Source organism: Haliotis rufescens, unplaced genomic scaffold (genome assembly GCF_023055435.1).
Source record: "Haliotis rufescens isolate VD_foot unplaced genomic scaffold, xgHalRufe1.0.p SCAF_5, whole genome shotgun sequence".
Classification (NCBI taxonomy): Eukaryota; Metazoa; Mollusca; class Gastropoda; order Lepetellida; family Haliotidae; genus Haliotis; species Haliotis rufescens.
The window spans coordinates 39783283-39811163 of NW_025964223.1; the positions used below are offsets into that span (position 1 = coordinate 39783283).

The following is a 27881-nucleotide window of genomic DNA, read 5'->3' on the forward strand; positions in this document are numbered from 1 at the left end:
TCCAGAATAGTGTTCATTTGGGTGTTGCGTTTGTCCGAGGGTTTCCACAATATGATTTGCATCACAAGCTGCGGAAATTACCATCAGATAGCTGGGATTGTGTAGATGTTTTGTTGAAAACATGTTCCTTTTGACCTTCGTGTCTGTGATCGTCACTATCCGGCCAAGTTCACCTACAACAGACCTCCACATCCTTGGGTTGTTCCCCATTACAGGGGAATGGGACGGAGGTCAGAGTCTGTTGACCGCTGTCCAGATGGCCATCGAGGACATCAACAACAGGGACGACATCCTCCCCGGCTACAACATCAACCTGACATGGAGCAACTCAAACGTAAGTAACACGGTTCTATGTCAATTTCATATAATAGAAATTGAAATAATGAAATCCATCACCTGTCAACTTTTCATTTGTTGATTTACTGTTTTCTGTGGTTATGCTGTAAATATAGGATTCATATAACCGTTTTGTATCTTTGTCGATATAATATTTTGTGGTTACGCTTTCTATATATGATTATAAAACCGTTTTGTATCTTTGTCGATATTATGTTTATTTTGTGTTTACGTTTTCAATATATGATTCATGTAACCGTTTTGCATCTTGTGATTGTGTAATGATTGTATTGATATAAACATCGACAGCGTCCATGGAAACGACAGACATTGAAATAATCGTAACCTTTTGTGGAAAGTTTCAAAAAGTAATTTATCAGGCATCCATTTGAATGTTCAGTCAGTCTTGTTTTATTGTTTCTGTTGGTCACGTCAGATCAAATTGAAGACGTACATGGTTGTAACCCACCACATACTAAATCAATACGCTCAGCCGTCCAAAATCTGGTCCTTGGGCGTCTTATATGTTTGTCGTGTTTATAGTCATGAGACTTTTATTTGAATAAAGACATTTCTATATGCAAGATTTATGAGAATATTACCTTCCGATGTGAAAATATTAACAATTAAATATTGCGTCTGACTTTTACAGCTTCTCAGTTTATGCGTTTATTCGCATTCACCCTTTCACTTCTAACCGTTAACACTTTTAGGATCACTTATTGGTGAATGCGTTCTTAAATAACATTAGTTTTGATCAGTGGTGTAATTTAGCACGATTAGTGACGTTCCCTAGCTCCCTGGACCTGCAGGTCATTAGTTCGAATCCCAGAATCGACCTGAATATGCCCCTTGGTTTGTCAGCACCATACCCATGCTTCAGCCGTGAACTACCAACGAGATAGTCACTGTGCCACTGGCCGACAGGGGCGGTCGGGTAGCCAAGTGGTTAAAGCGTTCGCTCGTCACGCCGAAGACCCGGGTTCGATTCCCGACATGGGAACAATGTGTAAAGCCCATTTATGGTGTCCCCCGCCGGGATGTTGCTGGAATATTGCTAAAAGCGGCGTTAAACCATACTCACTCACTCACTGGCCGACAAAGCGTAGTATAACCGAAATGCACTCACTCACAACTTTAGCAGAGTCTTGTTCTCGTGTTGAGATGGCTTTGTATAAGCGGGCCAAGAATATCTTCCCATCTTCTTGTACCTGTTGTCATGGCAATTGTCCTTATGTTTAAAAAAACCCCTAAACAAACCAAAACTTAAATTCGAGCAGTGATTATACAGCTTTTAAACCGACCGTCATACGTACTAAATGTTTCTGTTTCCAAATAATTATGTCGTAAAATGTATATACGCCAACTTCCATAAATGTATGAATGTATAATATATGTAAAAATGTATACATTGTATATACAGCTAATGTACCGTTCAGATCAGGTAATACACACATCGCTAAATGTGAACTTCGATGACAAACTTCACTTGATATGAAAATCTCTTAGACAGACTTCGATAAATTCGAACCTCTGTAATGCATACCTAGTTAGTCTGGACCTAAAAACTAGCAGACAATCTGGGACAAAATCTTTTTAACATGTCATAAATATCATTTTGACATGTCATGCACTATCGGCAACCAATGAAGACTGAGCATCGGGGATTGATTTTTTAAGTTTGTTTGTTTGTTTTTTGTTGAACGCCGCACACGGCGATATTCCATCTATATGACGGCGGTCTCTAAACAAGCGAATCTGGACCAGACAATTCCGTGATTGACATCATGAACATCGATCCATGCAATTGGGATATGATGACATGCATCAACCAAGTCAGCGAGCCTGACCACCCAATCCCGTTAATCGCCCCTGAAGAGAAGCATGGATTGCTGAGGACCTATTATAACCCGGATGTTTTAAGAGAGACACCACGGATACAGTAATAAATCCGTTAAAAGTCACTTGAATGAAGTGCACACACAACCAATATCTATAACGCAGTTCGGAGTGGTTAAATTCAGTCCATCGTTGAAGCAGAATTTTACTCAATTGTCAACAAAGGTCTTAGTGATATTACCTAACCATGTATGCAATCTAGGTATGTTAGCAGTGTGTTGATATGTACTAATGTAATGAAAATCACAGCTTAGGTTCCGGGTGAAGGCAACCCATCACATGTGATGACTGTACTTTCAATATAAACTTTCAGATAGTTTCAGGGAATACGGGTAATTGCAGAAAAACCTAAATAAAACAAATATCCAAAACTTTAAATGACTAAATGTTTGAGCCCGGGGGTGTACGTATCTAAAACCTTTGACAATCCATTAGTAGATGTTCTTTTGTTTGGAGTATACCCTCAGCCTCATTAACTCTGATGTAGTCTTTTGTAGCGCACCGTTGTAAGCAAATAGCGTTACTGCTGTAATCCTTATGGCAATATTTCCATGGACTCTTAATATAATGGAGGTGTCGTCTACTGCTCTAGTAATCTAATTACCTACACATTGTGTTCGGCAGACATGGCCACATGAACGTCGATGTGTGTTGATAGAGTGGCTGGTTGGTAAATGTCACAACACTGCTATTGTATTGACAGACAATGATAGAGATTGTCAATGCTAAGTGCTATGATTTAATTGTCCGGGTGTCATATTGAGTCGGTTTTAGTTTTAGTTTGTTCTTTATGACATTCCCCGAGGCGTTTTATGACATGGCTCGCGGTCATTGACGTGAATCGTCACTTTGCGAATCCAAGTGGTCTTTGATACGAACCCTCGCAGGTAAATGATGCGTCTCCTGGCGGCCTTTAATGCGAATCATCAAGGTCTTTGATACGAACCCTCGCGGTAAATGATGCGTCTCCTAGCGGCCTTTAATGCGAATCATCACGTTCTTTGATGCGAACCCTCGCGGTAAATGATGCGTCTCCTAGCGGCCTTTAATGCGAAACATCATGTTCTTTGATGCGAACCAACGCGGTAAATGATGCGTCTCCTAGCGGCCTTTCATACGAATCATCACGTTCTTTGATGCGAATCCTCGCGGTAAATGATGCGTCTCCTAGCGGCCTTTAATGCGAATCATCATGATGTTTTATACGAACCCTCGCGGTAAATGATGCGTCTCCTAGCGGCCTTTAATGCGAATCATCAAGGTCTTTTATGAGAACCCTCGCAGGTAAATGATGCGTCTCCTGGCGGCCTTTAATGCGAATCATCAAGGTCTTTGATACGAACCCTCGCGGTAAATGATGCGTCTCCTAGCGGCCTTTAATGCGAATCATCAAGGTCTTTGATACGAACCCTCGCGGTAAATGATGCGTCTCCTAGCGGCCTTTAATGCGAAACATCATGTTCTTTGATGCGAACCAACGCGGTAAATGATGCGTCTCCTAGCGGCCTTTCATACGAATCATCACGTTCTTTGATGCGAATCCTCGCGGTAAATGATGCGTCTCCTAGCGGCCTTTAATGCGAATCATCATGATGTTTTATACGAACCCTCGCGGTAAATGATGCGTCTCCCAGCGGCCTTTAATGCGAATCATCAAGGTCTTTTATACGAACCCTCGCGGTAAATGATGCGTCTCCCAGCGGCCTTTAATGCGAATCATCAAGGTCTTTGATACGAACCCTCGCGGTAAATGATGCGTCTCCCAGCGGCCTTTAATGCGAATCATCAAGGTCTTTGATACGAACCCTCGCGGTAAATGATGCGTCTCCCAGCGGCCTTTAATGCGAATCATCAAGGCCTTTGATACGAATCCTCGCGGTAAATGATGCGTCTCCCAGCGGCCTTTAATGCGAATCATCATGATCTTTGATACGAACCCTCGCGGTAAATTATGCGTCTCCCAGCGGCCTTTAATGCGAATCATCAAGGTCTTTTATACGAATCCTCGCGGTAAATGATGCGTCCCCTAGCGGCCTTTAATGCGAATCATCATGATCTTTGATACGAACCCTCGCGGTAATTAATGCGTCTTCTCGCGGTCTTTGATGAGAAACCCCAAGGGTAAATGAAGCGCCTTTTAACATGAACCCGCATGGAAAATGATGCATCTCCTCGGGGTCTTTTATGCGAATCCTCACGGTCTTTGATAAGTCTTGCGGACGTTGATGCATCTCCCCGAGGTCTCGCGAGCTTTGGTATGATTCCTTACGGTCTTTGATGTGATTTCCAGTAGTCTTTGATGCGAATCCTCAGGATGTTTCCGAAGAAAATGATCAGACTCGTAATAACGAAAATTACACTTCCCTCAACATTCAACAAACAATACATGGTCAGGTGTGAGTGAGTGAGTGAGTGAGTGAGTGAATGAGTATGGCTTTACGCAGCTTTTAGCAATATTCCAGCAGGGGACACCAGGAATGGGCTTCATACATTGTACCCATGTGGGGAATTAAACCCGGGTCTTCGGCGCGAACACAAACCACTAGGCTACCCCGCACCCCCTTGTAAGGGGTAGTTAGTGAGGCAACTAGTATATATTGCATGTAACTAAACATGAACGAAAGAGATCCTCCGAACCCTCGATACTTGAATCATAAATACCTTGAAAAGATGAATTTGTCAAATGGAAAAGTTGCAGACCTGTTAAGACAATAAAACTTCCGATTTTTAGTCGACATCGAACTTTTCATCTGTTCCCTTTAGGGGTAAAACCAAACAGGCGAGATAGCCTCTTTATAGCACGATAAATATATATAACTGTGAACCTCAGCGCCACGCATCTCAATGTATATCGTTATTACATGGAACGTGCACATCGAAATCAGGTTAACAAACAGTGGAGCCGAAAAGCTTAGCTGTTCTGTAATCATGTTTGGTCATATATATTGTGCGATTAGCAGTTTCCCGTCAAAGTTTACTTCACATATTTCTGTGAGCCTCAAAGGTGACCACAATGAGATCGTTATTACGTTAGGGTTGCATGCAGCAATGATGTACACATGAGATACTATGTCCTTGCCAGTGCAGTGCCGGGCGGGGCATCAGGGCCATGACGGACAACTTGTACAATGGACCGACTAAGATTGTCATCGTAGGCGGGGCATGTTCTACAGTCTCCCAGGCAACGTCCCAGGCGGCCCATCTGTGGAACCTTGTACAGGTAGGTCTAACTGTCTCCCAGGTAACCCAGCTGTGGAACCTTCTACAGGTAGGTCTAACTGTCTCCCAGGTTACCCAGCTGTGGAACCTTGTACAGGTAGGTCTAACTGTCTCCCAGGTAACCCAGCTGTGGAACCTTGTACAGGTAGGTCTAACTGTCTCCCAGGTAACCCAGCTGTGGAACCTTGTACAGGTAGGTCTAACTGTCTCCCAGGTAACCCAGCTGTGGAACATTAACCAGGTAGGTCTAACTGTCTCCCAGGTAACCCATCTGTGGAGCCTTGTACAGGTAGGTCTAACTGTCTCCAAGGTAACCCATCTGTGGAACATTATACAGGTAGGTCTAACTGTCTCCCGGGTAATCCAGCTGTGGAACATTAAAGAGGTAGGTTTATTTGTCTCCCAGGTAATCCAGCTGTGGAACATTATACAGGTAGGTCTAACTGTCTCCCAGGTAACCCAGCTGTGGAACCTTGTACAGGTATGTCTAACTGTCTCCCAGGTAACCCATCTGTGGAACCTTGTACAGGTAGGTCTAACTGTCTCCCAGGTAACCCATCTGTGGAACCTTGTACAGGTAGGTCTAACTGTCTCCCAGGTAACCCATCTGTGGAGCCTTGTACAGGTAGGTCTAACTGTCTCCCAGGTATCCCATCTGTATAAACTTATACAGGTAGGTCTAACTGTCTCCCAGGTATCCAATCTGTGGAACCTTGTACAGGTAGGTCTAACAGTCTCCCAGGTAATCCATCTGTGGAACCTTGTACAGGTAGGTCTAACAGTCTCCCAGGTATCCCATCTGTGGAACCTTATACAGGTAGGTCTAACTGTCTCCCAGGTATCCCATCTGTGGAACCTTATACAGGTAGGTCTAACAGTCTCCCAGGTATCCCATCTGTGGAACATTATACAGGTAGGTCTAACTGTCTCCCAGGTATCCGATCTGTGGAACCTTGTACAGGTAGGTCTAACTGTCTCCCAGGTATCCCATCTGAGGAACCTTATACAGGTAGGTCTAACTGTCTCCCAGGTAACCCAGCTGTGGAACATTAACCAGGTTGGTCTAACTGTCTCCCAGGTAACCCATCTGTGGAACATTATACAGGTAGGTCTAACTGTCTCCAAGGTAACCCATCTGTGGAACATTATACTGGTAGGTCTAACTGTCTCCCAGGTAATCCAGCTGTGGAACATTATACAGGTAGGTCTAACTGTCTCCCAGGTAACCCATCTGTGGAACCTTGCACAGGTAGGTCTAACTGTCTCCCAGGTATCCAATCTGTGTAACCTTGTACAGGTAGGTCTAGCTGTCTCCCAGGTAATCCATCTGTAGAACTGTGTACATGTAGCTCTTTCTGTATCGCAAGCGGCCCATCTGTGGAACCTTGTACAGGTAGGTGTTACTATCTCCGAGATAACCCTTCTGTGCAACTTTCCACAAGTAGGTCTCACTGTCTCCAATGTAACACTTCTGTGGGACCCTTTTAATATGAAAGTTTCCAAATGTATCCTACTTTAAACATAAATTCAACAGTATTCCTCTAAGATCATCGGATCCTGGTCAACTTGCTTTAAAATATATGAAAGACTTAGTAATTATTTGATTCAATTTAACATCGAGTATCTGCGGATATATCTGTCCTAGAAACAAAGGCAGATAGGCTGATATATGTTCTCTCAACACCAGGTGTCCTACGGTTCTTCTTCCCCGGCGTTGTCCAACAAAGTGCGCTTCCCCAAGTTCATGCGCTTGGCCTCTGCGGACACAGCCCTCACCTCCATGCGGATACGGATGATCCAGCAGCTGGGCTGGTCCCGGGTGGCCACCATCTACCAGAGCTATGAACTCTTTACCTTGGTGAGATTACAAAATAACTTACCCGTGAAGATCCGGATTAGATTAGGTCTTCAATAACCCATGCTTGCCGTAACAGGCGACTGTGCTTGTCGTAAGAGGCAACTAACGGGGTCGGGTGGTCAGGCTCGCTGAATTGGTTGATGCATGTCATCGTATCCCTTTTGCGCAGATCGACGCTCGGGATGTCAATGTGTGGATTGTCTTGTCCAGACTCGATTATTTACAAACCGTCGCCACATAGCTGAAATATTGTTGAGTGCGGTGTTAAACAACAAAGAAACAAAACAAACAAAATAACTTCATCTTTACTATATCTCGGGGACACGGTCATGCTATGACAGCGCAATCACAATGTTGGAACTTTATTTTATTGCGTCCACATTCCTAAAGGACAGTGGTTTGTGTCAGCACGGGTATGGCTTATTTGTTCAAGTCAGTGCGACTTTATGATGTGGCTCACCTGGGTTTCAGGATCGTTGGCTGATTTAAGATTGGCTCCAGTTCTGACCATTGGTATGTCAGCACCGTACCCGTGTTCGTGTGTTGGAGATACCATATAAGTTCTGATCAAAATCTGTACTGGTAATAACACCAGGCATTATTATGGTACTGGAGATACCATATCAACTCTGACCAGAATCTGTACGGGGAATAACGCCAGGCATTATTATGGTACTGGAGATACAATATCAACTCTGACTAGAATCTGTACGGGGGATAACGACAAGCATTATTATGGTCCTGGAGATACCATATCAACTCTGACCAGAATCTGTACTGGGGATAACGCGAGGCATTATTATGGTACTGGAGATACCATATCAACTCTGACCAAACTCTGTACGGGGGATAACGCCAGGCATTATTATGGTACTGGAGATACCATATCAACTCTGACCAGAATCTGTACTGGGGATAACGCAAGGCATTATTATGGTACTGGAGATACCATATCAACTCTGACCAAACTCTGTACGGGGGATAACGCCAGGCATTATTATGGTACTGGAGATACCATATCAACTCTGACCAAACTCTGTACGGGGGATAACGACAAGCATTATTATGGTACTGGAGATACAATATCAACTCTGACCAGAATCTGTACGGGGGATAACGCCAGGCATTATTATGGTACTGGAGATACCATATCAACTCTGACCAAACTCTGTACGGGGGATAACGACAAGCATTATTATGGTACTGGAGAAACCATATCAACTCTGACCAAACTCTGTACGGGGGATAACGCCAGGCATTATTATGGTACTGGAGATACCATATCAACTCTGACCAAACTCTGTACGGGGGATAACGACAAGCATTATTATGGTACTGGAGATACCATATCAACTCTGACCAGAATCTGTACGGGGGATAACGCCAGGCATTATTATGGTACTGGAGATACCATATCAACTCTGACCAAACTCTGTACGGGGGATAACGACAAGCATTATTATGGTACTGGAGATACCATATCAACTCTGACCAAACTCTGTACGGGGGATAACGACAAGCATTATTATGGTCCTGGAGATACCATATCAACTCTGACCAAAACTCTGTACGGGGGATAACGACAAGCATTATTATGGTACTGGAGATACCATATCAACTCTGACCAGAATCTGTACGGGGGATAACGCCAGGCATTATTATGGTCCTGGAGATACCATATCAACTCTGACCAGAATCTGTACGGGGGATAACGCCAGGCAATATTATGGTTCTGGAGATACCATATCAACTCTGACCAAACTCTGTACGGGGGATAACGACAAGCATTATTATGGTCCTGGAGATACCATATCAACTCTGACCAGAATCTGTACGGGGGATAACGACAAGCATTATTATGGTCCTGGAGATACCATATCAACTCTGACCAGAATCTGTACGGGGGATAACGCCAGGCATTATTATGGTACTGGAGATACCATATCAACTCTGACCAAACTCTGTACGGGGGATAATGACAAGCATTATTATGGTACTGGAGATACCATATCAACTCTGACCAAAACTCTGTACGGGGGATAACGACAAGCATTATTATGGTACTGGAGATACAATATCAACTCTGACCAGAATCTGTACGGGGGATAACGACAAGCATTATTATGGTCCTGGAGATACCATATCAACTCTGACCAGAATATGTACGGGGGATAACGCCAGGCATTATTATGGTACTGGAGATACCATATCAACTCTGACCAAACTCTGTACGGGGGATAACGACAAGCATTATTATGGTCCTGGAGATACCATATCAACTCTGACCAGAATCTGTACGGGGGATAACGACAAGCATTATTATGGTACTGGAGATACCATATCAACTCTGACCAAACTCTGTACGGGGGATAACGACAAGCATTATTATGGTACTGGAGATACCATATCAACTCTGACCAAAACTCTGTACGGGGGATAACGACAAGCATTATTATGGTCCTGGAGATACCATATCAACTCTGACCAAAACTCTGTACGGGGGATAACGACAAGCATTATTATGGTACTGGAGATACCATATCAACTCTGACCAGAATCTGTACGGGGGATAACGACAAGCATTATTATGGTCCTGGAGATACCATATCAACTCTGACCAGAATCTGTACGGGGGATAACGCCAGGCATTATTATGGTACTGGAGATACCATATCAACTCTGACCAAACTCTGTACGGGGGATAACGACAAGCATTATTATGGTCCTGGAGATACCATATCAACTCTGACCAGAATCTGTACGGGGGATAACGCCAGGCATTATTATGGTACTGGAGATACCATATCAACTCTGACCAAACTCTGTACGGGGGATAACGACAAGCATTATTATGGTCCTGGAGATACCATATCAACTCTGACCAGAATCTGTACGGGGGATAACGCCAGGCATTATTATGGTACTGGAGATACCATATCAACTCTGACCAAAACTCTGTACGGGGGATAACGACAAGCATTATTATGGTACTGGAGATACCATATCAACTCTGACCAGAATCTGTACGGGGGATAACGCCAGGCATTATTATGGTACTGGAGATACCATATCAACTCTGACCAAACTCTGTACGGGGGATAACGACAAGCATTATTATGGTCCTGGAGATACCATATCAACTCTGACCAGAATCTGTACGGGGGATAACGACAAGCATTATTATGGTCCTGGAGATACCATATCAACTCTGACTAGAATCTGTACGGGGGATAACGACAAGCATTATTATGGTCCTGGAGATACCATATCAACTCTGACCAGAATCTGTACGGGGGATAACGCCAGGCATTATTATGGTACTGGAGATACCATATCAACTCTGACCAAAACTCTGTACGGGGGATAACGACAAGCATTATTATGGTACTGGAGATACCATATCAACTCTGACCAAAACTCTGTACGGGGGATAACGACAAGCATTATTATGGTACTGGAGATACCATATCAACTCTGACCAGAATCTGTACGGGGGATAACGCCAGGCATTATTATGGTACTGGAGATACAATATCAACTCTGACCAAACTCTGTACGGGGGATAACGACAAGCATATTTATGGTACTGGAGATACCATATCAACTCTGACCAAACTCTGTACGGGGGATAACGACAAGCATAATTATGGTACTGGAGATACCATATCAACTCTGACCAAACTCTGTATGGGGGATAACACCAGGCATTATTATGGTACTGGAGATACCATATCAACTCTGACCAGAATCTGTACGGGGGATAACGACAAGCATTATTATGGTACTGGAGATACAATATCAACTCTGACTAGAATCTGTACGGGGGATAACGACCAAGGGCGGATCCAGCATATTTAATAGGGAGTGGTCCAAAGTTTTCTCTCAGATAATTTTAGTGCCTACAAAATACTACATTTGGTTTTCAAAAGTGTGTGGATACATAATTGTGTTTCTTGAGATACTTTATCGACTTTTACCAGAATCTGTGCTGGGGTTTTATGTCTTTATGACTTCAGGACAGAAATAGTGTTTCAGAGATGGGCTGTGTTAAACGATATATAATACAATTGAATCAATAGTCTATCGATTAGTCAACGGTCCTGCAGTCAGGTTAAGTTGATGGACATTACGACATGTCCCCTGAAACCCCCTGAACCTCTTTGTACAGGTGAACGATGATTTGCTGGAGGCCTTTTCCAAGGCGAATCTTACCGTCGTGGCGTCAGAGGTCTTCAAAAATAGTCCAGTAACACAAGTTCAACGACTGAAGGTAACGCATCAGAAATCATGTTGTACTGTGAACGGTCTATAATTTCAGACCGGCTATGTGATAGAGCGTCCCGGAGTGCGGAAGGTCGGTGGTTCTATCCCCCGGCCGCGTCTTACCAAAAGCCGTTAAAAAGATGGTAATTGTAATTACCCTGCATGGCGCTTGGCATTAAGGGGAGACCGTGTAACGTGTTTGGGCGGAGTATCCCCATTTCTTCTCGTCTATCATATCATGTGCAGACATTGGCAGTTCAATAGTTATATTCTGTGATGTATGACAGAGAAGCTTGTGTTGATGTTGCAGGACAAGGATGCCAGGATTATTGTCAGTGGGTTCTATCCGGAGCTGGGCAGACAGGTTCTATGTGAGGTAATCTGAAACGTTAAGCGTATACTGAACCAAAAATGATAGGGATCATGACTAGCTTTGGAGACACTTTTTTGTTATAAGAATATTCCCAAAATATTTATTATCCCTACATGAACCTTTAAGTTCAGTATATTAAATATTGTGAGTACTGTTTTGTCTGGGGCTCGGTGACCCAGTCGCCTTAGTGCAGAGTCTCGGTCGTTGCCATAGAATCCAGTGATTGTAGCTTGGAATCTCAAATTCCCCCCGATCATGGTTCATGGCTTGTCAGCACCATACCCATGCTCGTGGGCTTCCCCAAAGTGATGAACGTCCAACTCCTGCATCACTCCGGGTATTCCTCCCACATCAACTGACAGACAGTTATATAACTTGAGTTCTGTTCAACCCATCTCTTTCACTGCTAGATTCCTAGCTTCTATGTATTTTCTTAATGAATATCTCTAGAATTGTGTGGCCAATATGGCCACTACGATTGGACATCAATTATATACTGAACCAAATTAAAAACATTTTTAAAAGTAATCCCATATATGATATACAACGGACAAATGTATCAGAGAAGGTAATTTTTAATAATTAATGTCCAAAGAAGGATTTTAATTAACGGTGGTAACCATAATTTGTTCCAAGCACCTACGGTATTCGGTATAAACATCAACAGTTTAAATCATAAGTCCCAAGCACGAGAATCTGATGGCACACAAGTTCAGTAGCGTGTATGGCCACCATGTGCGTTGACAACTGCCACACAACGCCCCGCATGGACTTTGTGATGCTTGTGAACACATGATTGGGAAGACGACGCCATCGTTGCTGCAAAATGGTGCCAAGATCTTGCAAATTCTGTGGTTGGTTCTGGAGAGTGCGCAGACTTCTGCCAAGAGCATCCCAGACGTGTTCGATGGGATTGAGGTCGGGAGACCTTGACGGCCAGTCCATGACGTTGACTCCCGCATTCTGAAGGAAATTCCTTGTCAAAATTGCTGTGTGGGGTCTGGCATTGTCGTGTTGGAAGATCAAACCGGGTCCATGTGCTGCCATAAAAGGCACAAGTTCTGGTGCCAGTACCTGGTCGCGGTAAGCAGCAGCGTTGAGGTTGCCACGGATGACAAGAAGCCTGGAACGTGCATTGCCACAGAAAGCACCCCACACCATGACACTTCCGCCTCGAAATCTGTCAACTTCCTGTACACAACACTGGGCGTAAGGTTCATGAAGGCGCCTCCACACCCTCGCGCTACCATCAGCAAATCGAAGATTAAATCGAGATTCATCACTGAAGACGACTTGATTCCAATTCCTCTGAGTCCATCGTAAGTGTCGCTGTGCCCACAATTGACGTTGACGTCTGTGTAATTGAGTCAGAATCGGCCCGCAGTATGGCCGTCTTGCTTGAAGGTGAGCAGTTCTCAGACGGTTTCGAACAGTTTGCGCACTCAGTCTACCCCTAAACAGTTTATTTCTGGTTGATGTAGCCGTCAAAAATCGGTTACGGAGGTGACGTTAGACAATCTGACGATCCTCTGCATGTGACGTCACGCGTGGTCGACCTGGCCGAGGGCGATCAGCGGTGGTACCCGTTTGCTGTAGACGCGTCTGTAAATCATAAACAGTCCGTCGACTACAACCCATCGTCCTTGCGACTTCAGCTATGGACGCTCCCGTCTGCAACATGCCGATGACACGTTCACGTTGCACATTTGAAAGGCGTGGCATGACAAATGGCCGTAAAGACTTTTGTTTTCTTGTGTTTTTCTTTTTTTGTTAATGACTGCAAACAAGTATGGTTGAAAACACGTGCGGTATTATGGCCACGTGACCAGTTGCACGTGAAAAAACACTTTTGCCACTATAGTGCTGTGCACATGAATTTGATCGATTCACCTGCACAAAAACGGGTGTTATCTGAAGACGATACGTGGCCATTACTGTTTAAATACACAATAAGGGCCCACAATGATAACTAGTCAAAATGTTAAAATTTTAGGATTGTGAAGTTTTTAATTTGGTTCAGTATATATGGATCAGCGCCAGGGAGGGTGAGTACGACACCTGTACTGTTCTGTCCCCTATAAGACCACTACGAAGTCATTACTAGACTTCCTCCATCTCCAACATCCAATCCTAGTCCTATAATATAGGGGGTTGACTTTCTTGATATCAAGATTAGGGCACTCTATATCTATTAAGGTAGAGAGGGCACGGATGCTCCGGTAGTCTTCACTTTATCCCCTTTTTTCCAGGACACCTTATATGGTAACTCTTCCCTTGGCCATGTCACTCCGTTACTTATTTTATGTACACTCTTTTTCAAAATCATGGATTTTCCTCCGCATATTCAGTTTTGTTGTCCCAGTCGTAGTGGCTGGAATATTGCAAACGCGGCGTAAAACCATACTCACTCACTAACTCGTCAACCCGTACCCCTACCATATGTAAATGGATCATGTCACACCAGGGCAGCATGTCACATCTCAGAGAAAGGCCTGGGGAAATGCATTGCACATCTGAGGGAGGATAAATCGGAGTTCCTTCAACGTCCCAGACGCCGTTCCATACCATCCCCGACATATGCATGCAATACCAGCAACATTTTCCATGGTTTAAAATCCCAAAATTTATATAAAGGTTTATATTGGAAGAAAAAACCAAGTCACAATAACTTTTGCCTTTGAGTATATACTGTAACACTTGGATCCTTTTCCTCTCAGAGCTACAAGATCGGGCTGATCTACCCCCGGGTGATCTGGATACTGATTGGCTGGCTGAATGTCAAGTGGTTCATGGAGACCGACGTCACAATCGACTGCACCCCGGATCAGATGGCCCTGGCGCTGGAGGGGGCAATATACACAGGTTTCCTGTATATGGATCCCTTCGACACCCCCACGATATCCGGCCTCACCCCTCCTGAGTTCACCCTACATCACAGGATGCGGAACAACAACGAAACACTACCTGGTGACATCCTCGCCTCACAGGGGTATGACGTCATGTGGACGGTAGCCTTGGGTCTCAATGCTACAATGACGACTTTGCTGGAGACAGGTGATTGGTTTTAATCTTTACAAATATTTAAAAGATCTCAGAATATATATGCGTATATTCACAATGTTTTATCGCGAAATAAGTGATGGATCGCGTAGCTATTTTATATTTCACGATAAAATATTGTTCTATTACATTATTTCTGGAAATTTGAACATGCGCTCGCAACTTGATGACGTCGTGTATTGGATGACGTTGTTTTTGAGAGGGAAAAATGTTATTCCCTATAGATCCCTATAGCTGGGCAACGCAGATAAACGCAGTGTCCGAACGATCGCACCCAAAAGTGGGAGGGTATGACGGCATTGGGAGGAAAGGTGCAGATCAACGTGAGGATTGTGAAAAAATGCGTGGAATACCAAACTTAACCCACCTGTTAAAAAAATGGACTTGTCCGACATTGCCGAGGTCAGATTGTATTCAGGGAGTCGTCATTATTGACATACGGGTAAGGAGCTTGGGAACTGATGGGGTTCAATTGGTTGACGATGGTGTCATTTATCTCTCTGTACTGGTGGAGGTCTTTTAGAGTCTTTATATGTTGGCGTTCTAGTTTAGCAGCGGGTCAATTACCAATCAGTGATAAGTTAAGTGCTGGCTTCCCTTTGTCCATTGCTAAGCACCCATCGGCCCAATTATCTCTTGGCTCCCCTCGTTAAGATTCTACATTTGTTTTCTTATTACTTCTGCTCCATAGCATAATTCACCTTATGAAGGAGTAAGTATGTACTCCGAAACGTTATGTTCCACATAACATAGAAGTTGACATCCATAACTTCTCTTCCCTAATAAATGGTTTAATTTCCCTGCAGTGCTTTACAGCACGATAAACAACGACCACGAGTCGTTTCTTTCTTAATTACACGGCGGCGTCATGACTCTGTACACAGTGACCCTGATAATCCGGACGGTGCCGTTTTGGATGGAACCGTCGGGATAAACAGCATGTAACGAAGCATAGGGACAGTCTGTGTCACAACGTGGTCCCAACAGTAACTGCACGGTCGGGGTCTCCAGATTGACGGGGTCCGTACTAACGAGGTTGCACTGTGTGTGAGTTGTTCATGTATGCTGCTGTGTGTTGGCAGGCAGCAACAAAAGCCTGGAGGACTTCACGTACACGGACACGGCGCTGGGGGCGTTGATCCACAGTCACATGTTGAACGTCAGCTTCCAGGCCATGAAGGGACCTGTGTCCTTCGACAAGAACGGAGATCCCATCAGCTACGTCACAGTGGAACAGATCCAGGGTAGGGACCATGATGGCTGTCTGTACAAGCACCACGGAGCAGTATACTTAACTCATTGCATAGTGTATTTTCCTTATGTCAGGATTCACAAAAGAAAAATCAGGCAATATTTGTTTGGGTTTACCGGTCTTGGAATAGTTTTGGAAAATAGATTTCTTTATGTAGTCAAGGAAAAGTTATGGCAGAATAATATTTTTATACCAATGCTTTTTAAAGCGATATATACAAGCGACAGGAAAGTAAATAAAACTCAATTTTATAATGGCCGTTTCCAATGTTATTCTGAGTCAACATGTTTGTTAATTGGTTCATTGTTCATGATGATTGAATATCACTGAAAACTTGCATACTTCTTGGTAAAACTGGGGCAATTTCATGGAAACTTGTCATATGTATATGAACCCTGTAATGTATGTTTGGGTAGCATTATTAGTTGTAGGTTCGTCCATATAGTAACCATTTCTTGTTGGTTTTCTAAAGTCGCCATCGACAAACGTGGGTGTACGCTTTCTTTAACCTGGCAGTTTATAATCAGACCTAGTCCAGCATGGCTGGCCCAGTCGTCTAATGCCTGACATTTCGATGTGCAGAGTTGCGTCCCTCACGCGTACAAGGATCCTATGGGTTTGTAGCGGATATTTACCGCCAATATTTCAGTGTCACGACGACGTTTATGTTTAATGTGGAAGGAAATGAAACTGCTGCAGATCTTTGACTTCGCACTTGTTGACCGACGGTGATTGGTATGGTGCTGACAAACAGTGGATCGTAATCAGGGAGAATCTAGCTTTCGACCCAACGGATCCAGACATGGGTAAGGGAATCAACTCTACACAACGAAACGAATGGGCAACCTGTTTCCCAGACTCAATTAATGAGTTCAATCATAGGGGGGAAGTGGGTCAACAATTTGCAAGTACTTTCTGTCTTCCAGATGGTGAGCGGAAGACGATTTGTTATGTGAGGGAAGACCAGGATGGGAAGCTGAACTTAACCCTAGCTCGCTGGGCAGGTGAGAACACTGCTCATAAGTAGAGATAGTATGTACCTAGGCAGTCTTCAGATCTCACTTTCAACGTTTGGCTTGAAATACCCTATTGTATATCACCGCGAATCTTTTGAATAAGGACATCAAATAACTAGAGGAGCTACACGTTCAGATTGAACATAACTACATAACATTGACCACCACGCAGGGACACACACAGGGCACCTTCCGTCACATTACTTTATGAGTTCGAAATCACGTTTGTTTGTTCTGTAACGTCGCACGCTGCAATATTCCAGCTACACGACGACGTCCTGTATATTATCGAGTCTGAATCAGACTATCACGTGTAAGAGCACCGTCGTGTCAAAGGACCTCTTTTTATGTGATACTGGCGTCTGTGGAGCACATTGTTAGCTGTCAGTGAAGTCATATCCATATTCAATGTTCAGGTGGCGTCCCTCCAAGAGACGGTGTGTTGACGTACACGTTGACCTTGACCTTGTCACCGGTCTTGTATGGCTTCATGTGCACGCTGGCTGCGCTGGGTCTCCTGGCGTCTGTCGCCTTCCTCACCTTCAACATCTATAACAGAAAAGTGAAGTGAGTATGTCGTGTGTCTACATTGATTGTAACAGTTTTTCTAGGTTAAGATAGTATTTGAATGACATTTAGAAGTGATTCACATGTATGTATGGATGTCAACTTCTTTCGGAGTATATGCTTACTCCTTCATCAGGTGAATGAATGCTATGAGGCAGAGAGCATATATATGTACATGTAAGGACAACAAAAGTAATAAGATAACAAAAGGTGGAAACTAAGAAGGGAGGCCAGCAGGCTTCCAGTTCCATAACCATCAGCGCTTATTACTGTAAAGTGTTGGCTTCTATTGTATTTCGCTAATCACCCATCAACAGCAATTATCTGTTGGCCTCCCTTAGTTAGTTTCCATCTTTTTTATTTTGTTTCTTGTGTTGCCCTTACATGTACACATATATGCTCTCTGCCTCATAGCATTCATTCACCTGCTGAAGGAATAAGCATATACTCCGAAACGTCATAATAAAGAAGTTGACATCCATACATTCTCTTCCTTAGGTTAAGGTATATATAAGGTTGGTAACGGTGTGGTAGCACATTGGTCAAAGCGTACGCTCGTCACGCTGAAGGCCAGGGTTCGATTCTCCACAGTGGAACAAAGTATGAAGCCACTTTTCTGTGTTTTCCTTCCTGGTGTATCTGGAATGTCCCCAAAGAGGCGTAAAACCCTACACACTTAGGGGTCGGGTTTGTTTGTTTGTTTGTTGTTTAATACAACATTCAGCAGTATGCCAGCTATATGACGACGGTCTGTAAATGAGCGAGTCTGGACCAGACAATCCAGTCATTGACATCATAAGCTGTCGGGGTCGGGTGTGACAAATGGATATTTTTTGGAGGGTGACCCTCGCTCAAGGAGAGATGATCTTGTCATAGACTTCAGAGCAATAGTCATTGCTCAAATTATTTCTCTTCGGTTTGTTTGTACAAAATTCACGTTTTTACACGGGAATCATTGCAGGAATTTGCCCGGGTTTGAATATTACAACAATGTTATTTTAAATCACGTTTTGTGTCTCTAACAGCTACATAGGTACGTACACTAAGGGTGTTATTGCTAAGTACGAGCAGTTGTGAATTGGAATTTGATAACAATGTCAGTCATATTTTCAGATTTATTAAGCTCTCATCACCACGTATCAACAACATTATTCTCATCGGGTGTATACTCACCTACGTCGCTGTCTTCATCTCAGCGCTGGAACCTTCTGTAGCATGCAAGGTAGGGTATGCAACAGTACACTCAGTCCCGTTGTAACGCTACAATTGGTTCATGATCCATTGTCCCTCTGCAATCACAACCACCACACGCTGCGATGTGATTATACACGCGCTTCTCTGAATTGCGATCTCGCACGGGCTTCGCGCCATGAATAATAATATGTGTTATTACTTAAATACGAATATTGCAATTTGCAAAGAAAAGGGATTTTGTCAGCTGTGTCGACAAGCGGATACTTAATCGAAATCTTGGTGGGAATTATACATATGATTATTATTTCAATCAAGGAATATATGATGACATGTATGAGGCGGCCATAAAATAAAAAGGATACAACACTCAACAAAGCGTTGATACTACAGTTTATACTATACAGTGTTAAATGCAGTTGTTGCTAGTAAGTATACTATGCACGCATTGAGCAGGAATAATCGAATATAATAATTTAATTTTCAACGGTTCAATGAAAATGTATTGTCATTTCTGTAATACTTTGAAACAAAATCCATGCCATTTAAAATGACACTAGATATTTCTATTGTGTTGCCAGGGGAGACGGTACCCTGCCATTCTGGGATGGTCGTTAATATTTGGTGCTCTGTTTTCCAAAACATGGAGGGTCCATTTGATATTCACCAACGTGAAACTACAGAAGAAGGTACATGCTGGGCATGACTGAGCAGATGTTGTCCCTCCCTCCTTCCTGACCTCTTTCCCTCCTTCCTATCGTCATATCCTACACTGTCAGTCGGAATACACAGATTGATAATACGTTGTTTTGGGGGTAGAACTTAAATTTGAGAAGGATCTTGTTTTATCAGAGTCTGAATCATTAATTAAAAAAAACATGTTTCAAGTGGAAAGATTTTGTTAAAGTAAGACATAGTTAGAATATGTCCCCAAATACCTCATGCTGGTCTTAAGGACCGAAGGGTATGGGGGGGTGGGGGTGGGGGGTGGGGGGTGGGGGTGGGTGGGGGTGGGGTCGGGGGGTGGGGGGGGGGGTGGGGGGGTGTGGGGGGTGTGGGGGTGTGTGCAGTGGGGCATGTTTATAAAATGCCATCAGGTACCAACTAGTTGTCTGGGCCAGGCTTTACTCTCATACCTGGAATACTGTCGAAAACAAGATTCATCCACTTAATTCATATGTTGGAAAAATAATACTTTGACTTGCAATTCTTATAACATAGTAAACAAAGTTGATAATTCTTTTAAAAAAAATAATAGATCGTAATTATGTTTGATTTTTACATTGTATTGTCAGCATATTTATTTCGCCAACAAACACATAGGCTAATGTTGTGTTTGTGGTGCCCAGGTGTTGAAGGACAGCCACCTGTTCCTGATGGTGGCTTCCCTGACTCTCTTCAACCTGGTCCTGCTGGTCAGCTGGTCAGTGTTTGACCCCCTGTACATACGCTGGGACGAGATATACGTGGAGGTAGGTGATTGTCTGCTCCAGACTCGATTGTTTACAGATCACCATCATATAGCTGGAATATTGCTGAGTGCGGCGTTTAACAACAAACACACAAACAAATTCTGTGTCGGCAAGGAACCCGGTAGAGGGGTCAGATTGGCATGCTTTAAATCCCGTAGAAGCTGAAATAAGACAGTGTTCTTTATCTTCAATGCCTTTTTTACAAAACTACATGTGTATAATCTGTGTAGACATATGTACACAATTAACTTGAAAACACACTCTCTCTAATACTTACTGACTGACTTCAATTCTCACTGACTGACTTCAATGATAAATGACTGACTTCAGTGCTCACTGACTGACCTCAATGCTTACTGACTGAATTCAATGCTCCCTGACTGACTTCAATGCTTACTGACTGACTTCAATGATCACTGACTGAATTCAATGACAAATGACTGACTTCAATGCTTACTGACTGACTTCAATGATAAATGACTGACTTCAATGATAAATGACTGACTTCAATGCTTACTGACTGACCTCAATGCTTACTGACTGAATTCAATGCTCCCTGACTGACTTTAATGCTCACTGACTGACCTCAATGCTCACTGACTGAATTCAATGCTCCCTGACTGACTTCTATGCTCACTGACTGACTTCAGTACTCACTGACTGACTTCAGTGCTCACTGACTGACCTTAATGCTTACTGACTGACCTCAATGCTTACTGACTGACCTTAATGCTTACTGACTGACTTCAATGCTCACTGACTGACCTCAATGCTCACTGACTGACTTCAGTGCTCACTGACTGACTTCAATGCTTACTGACTGACCGCAATGCTTACTGACTGACTTCAATGCTCACTGAGTGACTTCAGTGCTCACTGACTGACCTCAATGCTTACTTACTGACCTCAATGCTTACTGACTGACTTCAATGCTCACTGACTGACCTCAATGCTCACTGACTGACTTCAGTGCTCACTGACTGACTTCAATGCTTACTGACTGACCGCAGTGCTTACTGACTGACTTCAATGCTCACTGACTTACTTCAGTGCTCACTGAGTGACTTCAGTGCTCAATGACTGACCTCAATGCTTACTGACTGACCTCAATGCTTACTGACTGACCTCAATGCTTACTGACTGACTTCAGTGCTCACTGAGTGACTTCAGTGCTCAATGACTGACCTCAATGCTTACTGACTGACTTCAATGCTTACTGACTGACCTCAATGCTTACTGACTGACCTCAATGCTTACTGACTGACTTCAGTGCTCACTGAGTGACTTCAGTGCTCAATGACTGACCTCAATGCTTACTGACTGACTTCAATGCTTACTGACTGACCTCAATGCTTACTGACTGACCTCAATGCTTACTGACTGACCTCAATGCTTCCTGACTGACCTCAATGCTTACTGACTGACCTCAATGCTTACTGACTGACCTCAATGCTTACTGACTGACCTCAATGCTTACTGACTGACTTCAATGCTCACTGACTGACCTCAATGCTCACTGACTGATTTCAGTGCTCACTGACTGACTTCAATGCTTACTGACTGACCTCAATTCTCACTCCCTCACTCACTGCTGTATGCCCCCCAGTCTCGGGAGGGTGGGGACGTCCGCCTGCGCTACATGGGGGCCATCTGCGAGTCCAGTTACATCCGCTACTTCGATGCCGTGCTGTTCTCGGTCCAGGGCATCCTTCTCATGTTGGGCGCCTTCCTCGCCTGGGAGACCAAGAAGGTAGGAACAATACTCTATGGTGTACGTTGAGGTGGCTGTGTACACAATTCTCCCTGGCGTCGTAACATCAACAACAGACTAACATGTAGTTGTAGGCACTGTGTGGTGAAGTCCTCAGTATATCTCGCATGCATGCTCGTGTCTATATAAGTGCAATAGTTTTGAACGCGACGTTAAGACATTCTCTCCCCGAACACGCTTGACTTTGTACACTTCCTCTCCCGTGAATATGTTAAAGTAGCCAGACTGATGGAGCTGAACTTTAAGATCTATGTCCCTCCTCATGATGAGGGGCGGTCGGGTAGCCTGGTGGTTAAAGCGTTCGCTCGTCGCGCCGAAGACCCGGGTTCGATTCCCGACATCGGTACATTTCTGGTGTCCCCGCCGGGATATTGCTGGAATATTGCTTAAAGCGGCGTAAACCATACTCACTCACTCACTCACTCCTCATGATGACATCGTGTGTTGTTCAAATCATTGGATTTTAGTGTTACGTTTTAGTCTTTAAGTTATGTATTTATGTAGAATATCTTTGACAGCAACTTTTGTTAAAACAATCGGTCCCGCATTAATCTGTATGTACTGATGCAGGTGAAGGTGGAAGCTCTCAACGACTCCAAGAACATCGCCGTGTGCATCTACAACTCCGCCGTCCTTGGTATACTCCACATCATCATCACCGCCACCATGACCTTGAGACCCAACCTGGAGTACGGCATCACGGCAGCAATCTCCTTCATCACCGCCACGGCCGTTCAGTGCATCATCTTTGTGCCGAAAGTAATTTGATGTGATAGGTGATGATGTTGATGGCACGCGGAAGTCATATGATGGTTCGGTTTGCGGGGGGCCTCTGAAAGCGGCCATCTTGGCGACATATTTTGTGATGGCTTTTTCTGTGTGAGAGTGACATTTAACGATGGGTTTAACGCGGCTTCAATGCGGGAAGACTACCCAACATGATGCAAGTCATATACTTTTACCCCTTCTTTGTGAAAACCATGAGACAGGTATGGTGCTGACCATGTAATAGGAATTCTTATCAAGGCGAACCTGGATTCGAACCAAGGACTTACCCAAAGGATATGTTGAGCTCAAATGGCATTGTTTTCATAATTGAGGGTTATCAATCATATCTTCTTTAGCGTGTTATTACACTGCTACGATTGATTACGATTGACAATAATACCCAGGGGCCGTATTTATCAAACAACTTAGTTTTGACTTAAGAAAAGACTTAAGTTTCTGAAAATTGACTTAGCCAAGTCCAAAACTTAAGTTGGTATTCACGAAGCGTCTGAGCAAAAACCTTACCTAAGTCTGCCGTGGGAAACTAAGTCGATTTCACCGAATGCAATCACGTGATCACAAAGGACTATCCCAGCTATTTTTAACCTACCAGTGGAACTTTTTTCACTTAAAGAGAGCAAAACGTCATCGGGGAATTCCCGGACAGCGCAGACGATAATAAACAGGCTCCGTTTTTCAAGGAGACGCTATCTGAACGACCACTGCATCGAGTTTATGTGAAGTGTGTTGAGAGGAGCAGCAACCCTGCAAAGTCCTTACCTTGGATGAAGTCGGTTGGCCTGAAAAGTGAAACAGAAGGCTTTCTGCTTGCTACTCAGGACCAATCACTTCCCACTCGAAACCGTCAATGTGTGATTTTGCATCAAAATATAACTATGAAATGTAATCTAAGCAATGAATTTAATGAGACTGTCCAACACATTGCCATTGGAAGCCCTGCTTTGAAACAAACACAGTATCTTATGCGACATGATGGAGTGGCTCGATCATTTTATTACCCTCTTCGCCATGCTCGTGGTTTTGTCACAGCGGTCCATCTATAGTACGACCCAGAATATGTAGAAGGCGTCATGGAAAATGACACATTCAAAATTCTTTGGAATAGGCCAGTTTACCTATCCAGGCTAACAAACCTGATCAAATCATTTATATCATTGACTTTTTTGGATCCCTTTTTACACTAATGTGATTGACAAGATTCAGGAAAAATAGGGCAAATATGTAGACCGAAATATCATGCTTGCATCCCAAATACCAAGTTGTCCGACTCCCCATTGTTCTCGGTTTCCCTTAGGTTTGGTACCTCCCAATCTGTTTAATGAGTACCCGGGTTTGCTAACAGGAATACAGCCCTTCTGACAATCTGGGTAAAGCAGAAGGCTGATGTGTTGGGGGAGTCCGAAAAGTTCTGGGAGAGTTCCAGTTGGCTGCCCTTCCTGGGAGAAGTTCCATTCGCTGTCTGGGCTGCGTGTAGAGGGGGCAAGGGCCCTGAGCTGATGATGAGCCTAACCAGCCTGACTGTGCCAGGATCACCTAAACCCTCTTTGCAACATATATTTTAAATTATTTTTATCTGTATATAATAATGGGAACGACGAGGACAATGACGATGACGGTAAAGTTATTCATGAATTTCTTTTCAGGTTCTGCAGTATCGGAATAACCGCCTAAATCCCGAGGGCGACCGGGGACTCACGATTGGAAAGGAGGCGACCATCACTTCAACCAACCTCTCCACCGTTGACGACACCGACCACAAACTGAAACAAGTAGGCGATAAACAACATAATAATTGTTTTTTCCCAATGAGTGTCCATGTTGTACTGTGTGTATTACCTCATTACGTTGAAATCTTATATACTGTAATCCGACGTCAACTCTAACTTTACTAGCTCGATATGTCGTTTAAACATTAAAGCAAAAGTATGGCCCCGACAGAGGCATTATATCTTGGATAACTCGTTAACATTGTCGTTTCAATGGTCCCGACTTGAATAGGTCACACTCTCGTTGGTACGCTTTGATAGCTTAACTGATAATGAAAGGCAAAGGAAATTTTAACCACAAACCGGTAAACCTGACACCCGGTACCAAACTAATAAAACGGCCATTCCAGATGACTGAGTGAGTGAGTGAGTATGGTTTTACGCCGCTTTTAGCAATATTCCAGCAATATCACGGCGGGGGACACCAGAAATGGGCTTCACACATTGTACCCATGTCGGGAATCGAACCCGGGTCTTCGGCGTGACGAGCAAAAGCTTTAACCACTAGGCTACCCGACCGCCCCTCCAGATGACTGAAAGCATTAACATCATATCAATGCACTTTCGTCGGCATGTTTTTATAGAGTGAGTGAGTGTGGTTGTACACCGCTCCTAGCAAATTTTCCAGCAATATCCCGGCGGGGGACCCCAGACATGGGCTTCACACATTGTACCCATGCTGGGAATCGAACCCGGGTCTTCGGCGTGACGAGCGAACGCTTTACCCACTAGGCTACCCCACCGCCCATGTTTTTTTAAAGAAGCGTGTGTTTTATATGACTTTCAAGCCAATGATGTTCTCTGCGGTTGTTTGGATGTTCCAGAAAGACAACGAAATAGCCAAGTTACAAGACCAGCTGGAGAAGCTGAAGCTCTTCATCAAACAGGCGTGTATCCCTGCAGGAGACAAGGAGGCCCCGCCCAGTACTGACGACCCAGGGGACGTGACGTTACCGCCAGATGCCTAAATTTACACATTCCGTCCAAAAACTGGCTCTTAACATTCGTACATAGACGTAGGAACATAGCCAACTCCACATTGAGCATGAGGACGTTGTTGTCAAAGATGCTCAACCTGATACGTTTGTTGTACAAATTGTAAAGAACGGTTAATGATGGAAGAACAGGACTATGAACCTATGAATCGGATATCTGTGGAATAACTTTAAAAAGTTAAACTCCGTCTGATAGAACGTTTGCACTAAGGAACTGTCCTGTACACAGTCATATCACCTCGTATGATCCGCATCGAAAGAATAATAAGTCCACGCCGTCTACATTTGTAGTTGCAGCGAGCTCTCATGTTTGACACTGACTGTCAAAGATATGCCTGACACTGCCTTCCAGACACTTGTCTGACCCTGACTGTCAGCTATCCGTCTGACCCTGACTGTCAACTATCCGTCTGATCCTGACTGTCGACTGTCTGTCTGACCCTGACTATCGACTATCCGTCTGACCCTGTCTGTCGACTATCCGTCTGATCCTGACTGTCGACTATCTGTCTGACGCTGACTGTCGACTATCCGTCTGACCCTGCCTGTCGACTATCCGTCTGATCCTGACTGTCGACTATCTGTCTGACCCTGACTGTCGACTATCCGTCTGACCTTGTCTGTCGACTATCCGTCTGATCCTGACTGTCGACTATCCGTCTGCCCCTGACTGTCGACTATCCGCCTGACCCTGACTGTCGATTATCTGTCTTAATCTGACTCTGACGTTTGGACATATATCTTACCTTGACGGTCGAATATATCTAAATCTGACTGTCAGACACGTGTCTGACCCTGACTGTGGAACATCTGTAGGATATCACTTTCGAGCCATCATCGAATATATGTGTATTTGTGTTACGTTCGCTTTCTATCCTATACTGGAGGCACGGGTGGCCAAGTGGACTTGGTTTAAGGAGTTGCTTCCCTTTGCTGCCAGTCGCCAATGTCCTGGGTTCGAATTCCAGATTTGCCCCAAATTGCTCTGCAGCATCCACCACTTTGAGCTTTCCCGCATTTAGCTGACACGCCGTGATATATGTGAAATACTGTCAGACATGTCAACTCATGTTTCTGCTGCGCGGTGCGCACACATCAGGCGTGGAATCCTCTTCACATCTGAGCGTATGGAATATGTCATCAACACTGCAGCTAACTGTGACGTCTGGTTGTTTATTGTTTACTGTACATGTCTTTACTGTGAGCAGGATTGGGGCGTTGCGAGAGTATTATCGTTAAGGCAGTATCGTTAAGGCAGTAAAGAAGTATAATCGCGACCACGAAGTATAATCTCGACCACGAAGTATAATCTCGACCACGCCCACCTGATCCCCTAACGTCAGCATTACGACAACGGATAAACATTGATGTCCCCGAATCATTATCTTCTTCGTCATCATCGTCACCAACAATTACCAGCACCAACACCGACCACCGCTCTTATCACGCCCTACGGATCGAACGACTAGAACAACAATAACATTAAAATAAACAGAAAACACACAGGTTCACAATGGAACAACACTAAACAGAAAGAACTGACCTTACGGATCAAATGGATTGTACAGTATTTGTGCTTAACTGACCAACTTGATGCGATGCCACATAAATAAACAAACAAACAAACAGATAAACAAACAAACAAACAATAAAGAACCCACAAACAAAAAACGAGAGTCCAATCAATAAAAACGACATCTCAAGAAATCTCTTTTAAAAGCAGAGCAGACTGTACGATTCACATTTCATCACATTTCATTTCATGTGTTTATGAATCACTATCAAATAATGATGATACCAGGTGTTCGCGAAAAGGTGAGCATATCCTGCTTCACCCGTCACAAACACATGCAAATGCAAGTCAGTTAACTAAACTGACAGAACGTTCTGGGTTCAGTAGGTATTCGGCGTTCAACGTAAGAATCCTCACCGTTCATGTGATACGTGTGTACAATCTAATTAAAATCAGATCTTAGTTCTCGCTGCCGCTAAACAAAGATCTGAGGACATCCCATTACGGGTCACGTCAGACCGACCTTGCGCGATCTTTGACC

The 27881-nt window shown here is 44.0% G+C and overlaps 1 protein-coding gene across 1 annotated transcript; it reads left to right on the forward strand.

The window, feature by feature from the left end:
- On the forward strand, window positions 1-27807 carry LOC124112389 (gamma-aminobutyric acid type B receptor subunit 1-like). Its single transcript, XM_048384287.1, has 16 exons — window positions 1-334; window positions 5318-5455; window positions 7142-7312; window positions 11481-11582; window positions 11886-11951; window positions 14666-15002; window positions 16091-16252; window positions 17187-17264; window positions 17693-17843; window positions 18957-19065; window positions 19616-19723; window positions 20384-20506; window positions 22113-22256; window positions 22848-23036; window positions 24710-24835; window positions 25657-27807. The coding sequence occupies exons 1-16, from the start codon at window positions 122-124 to the stop codon at window positions 25798-25800; spliced, it is 2361 nt and encodes a 786-aa protein (XP_048240244.1). The 5' UTR covers window positions 1-121; the 3' UTR covers window positions 25801-27807.
- Window positions 27808-27881: the final 74 nt, after the last annotated feature.

Coding starts and splice junctions, on each gene's coding strand:
- LOC124112389 (XM_048384287.1), top strand. CDS start 122: ATGTTCCTTTTGACCTTCGTGTCTGTGATCGTCACTATCCGGCCAAGT. Junction 15,003..16,090: donor GACGACTTTGCTGGAGACAG/GTGATTGGTTTT, acceptor GTGTGTTGGCAG/GCAGCAACAAAAGCCTGGAG. Junction 19,724..20,383: donor ACGTGAAACTACAGAAGAAG/GTACATGCTGGG, acceptor TGTGGTGCCCAG/GTGTTGAAGGACAGCCACCT.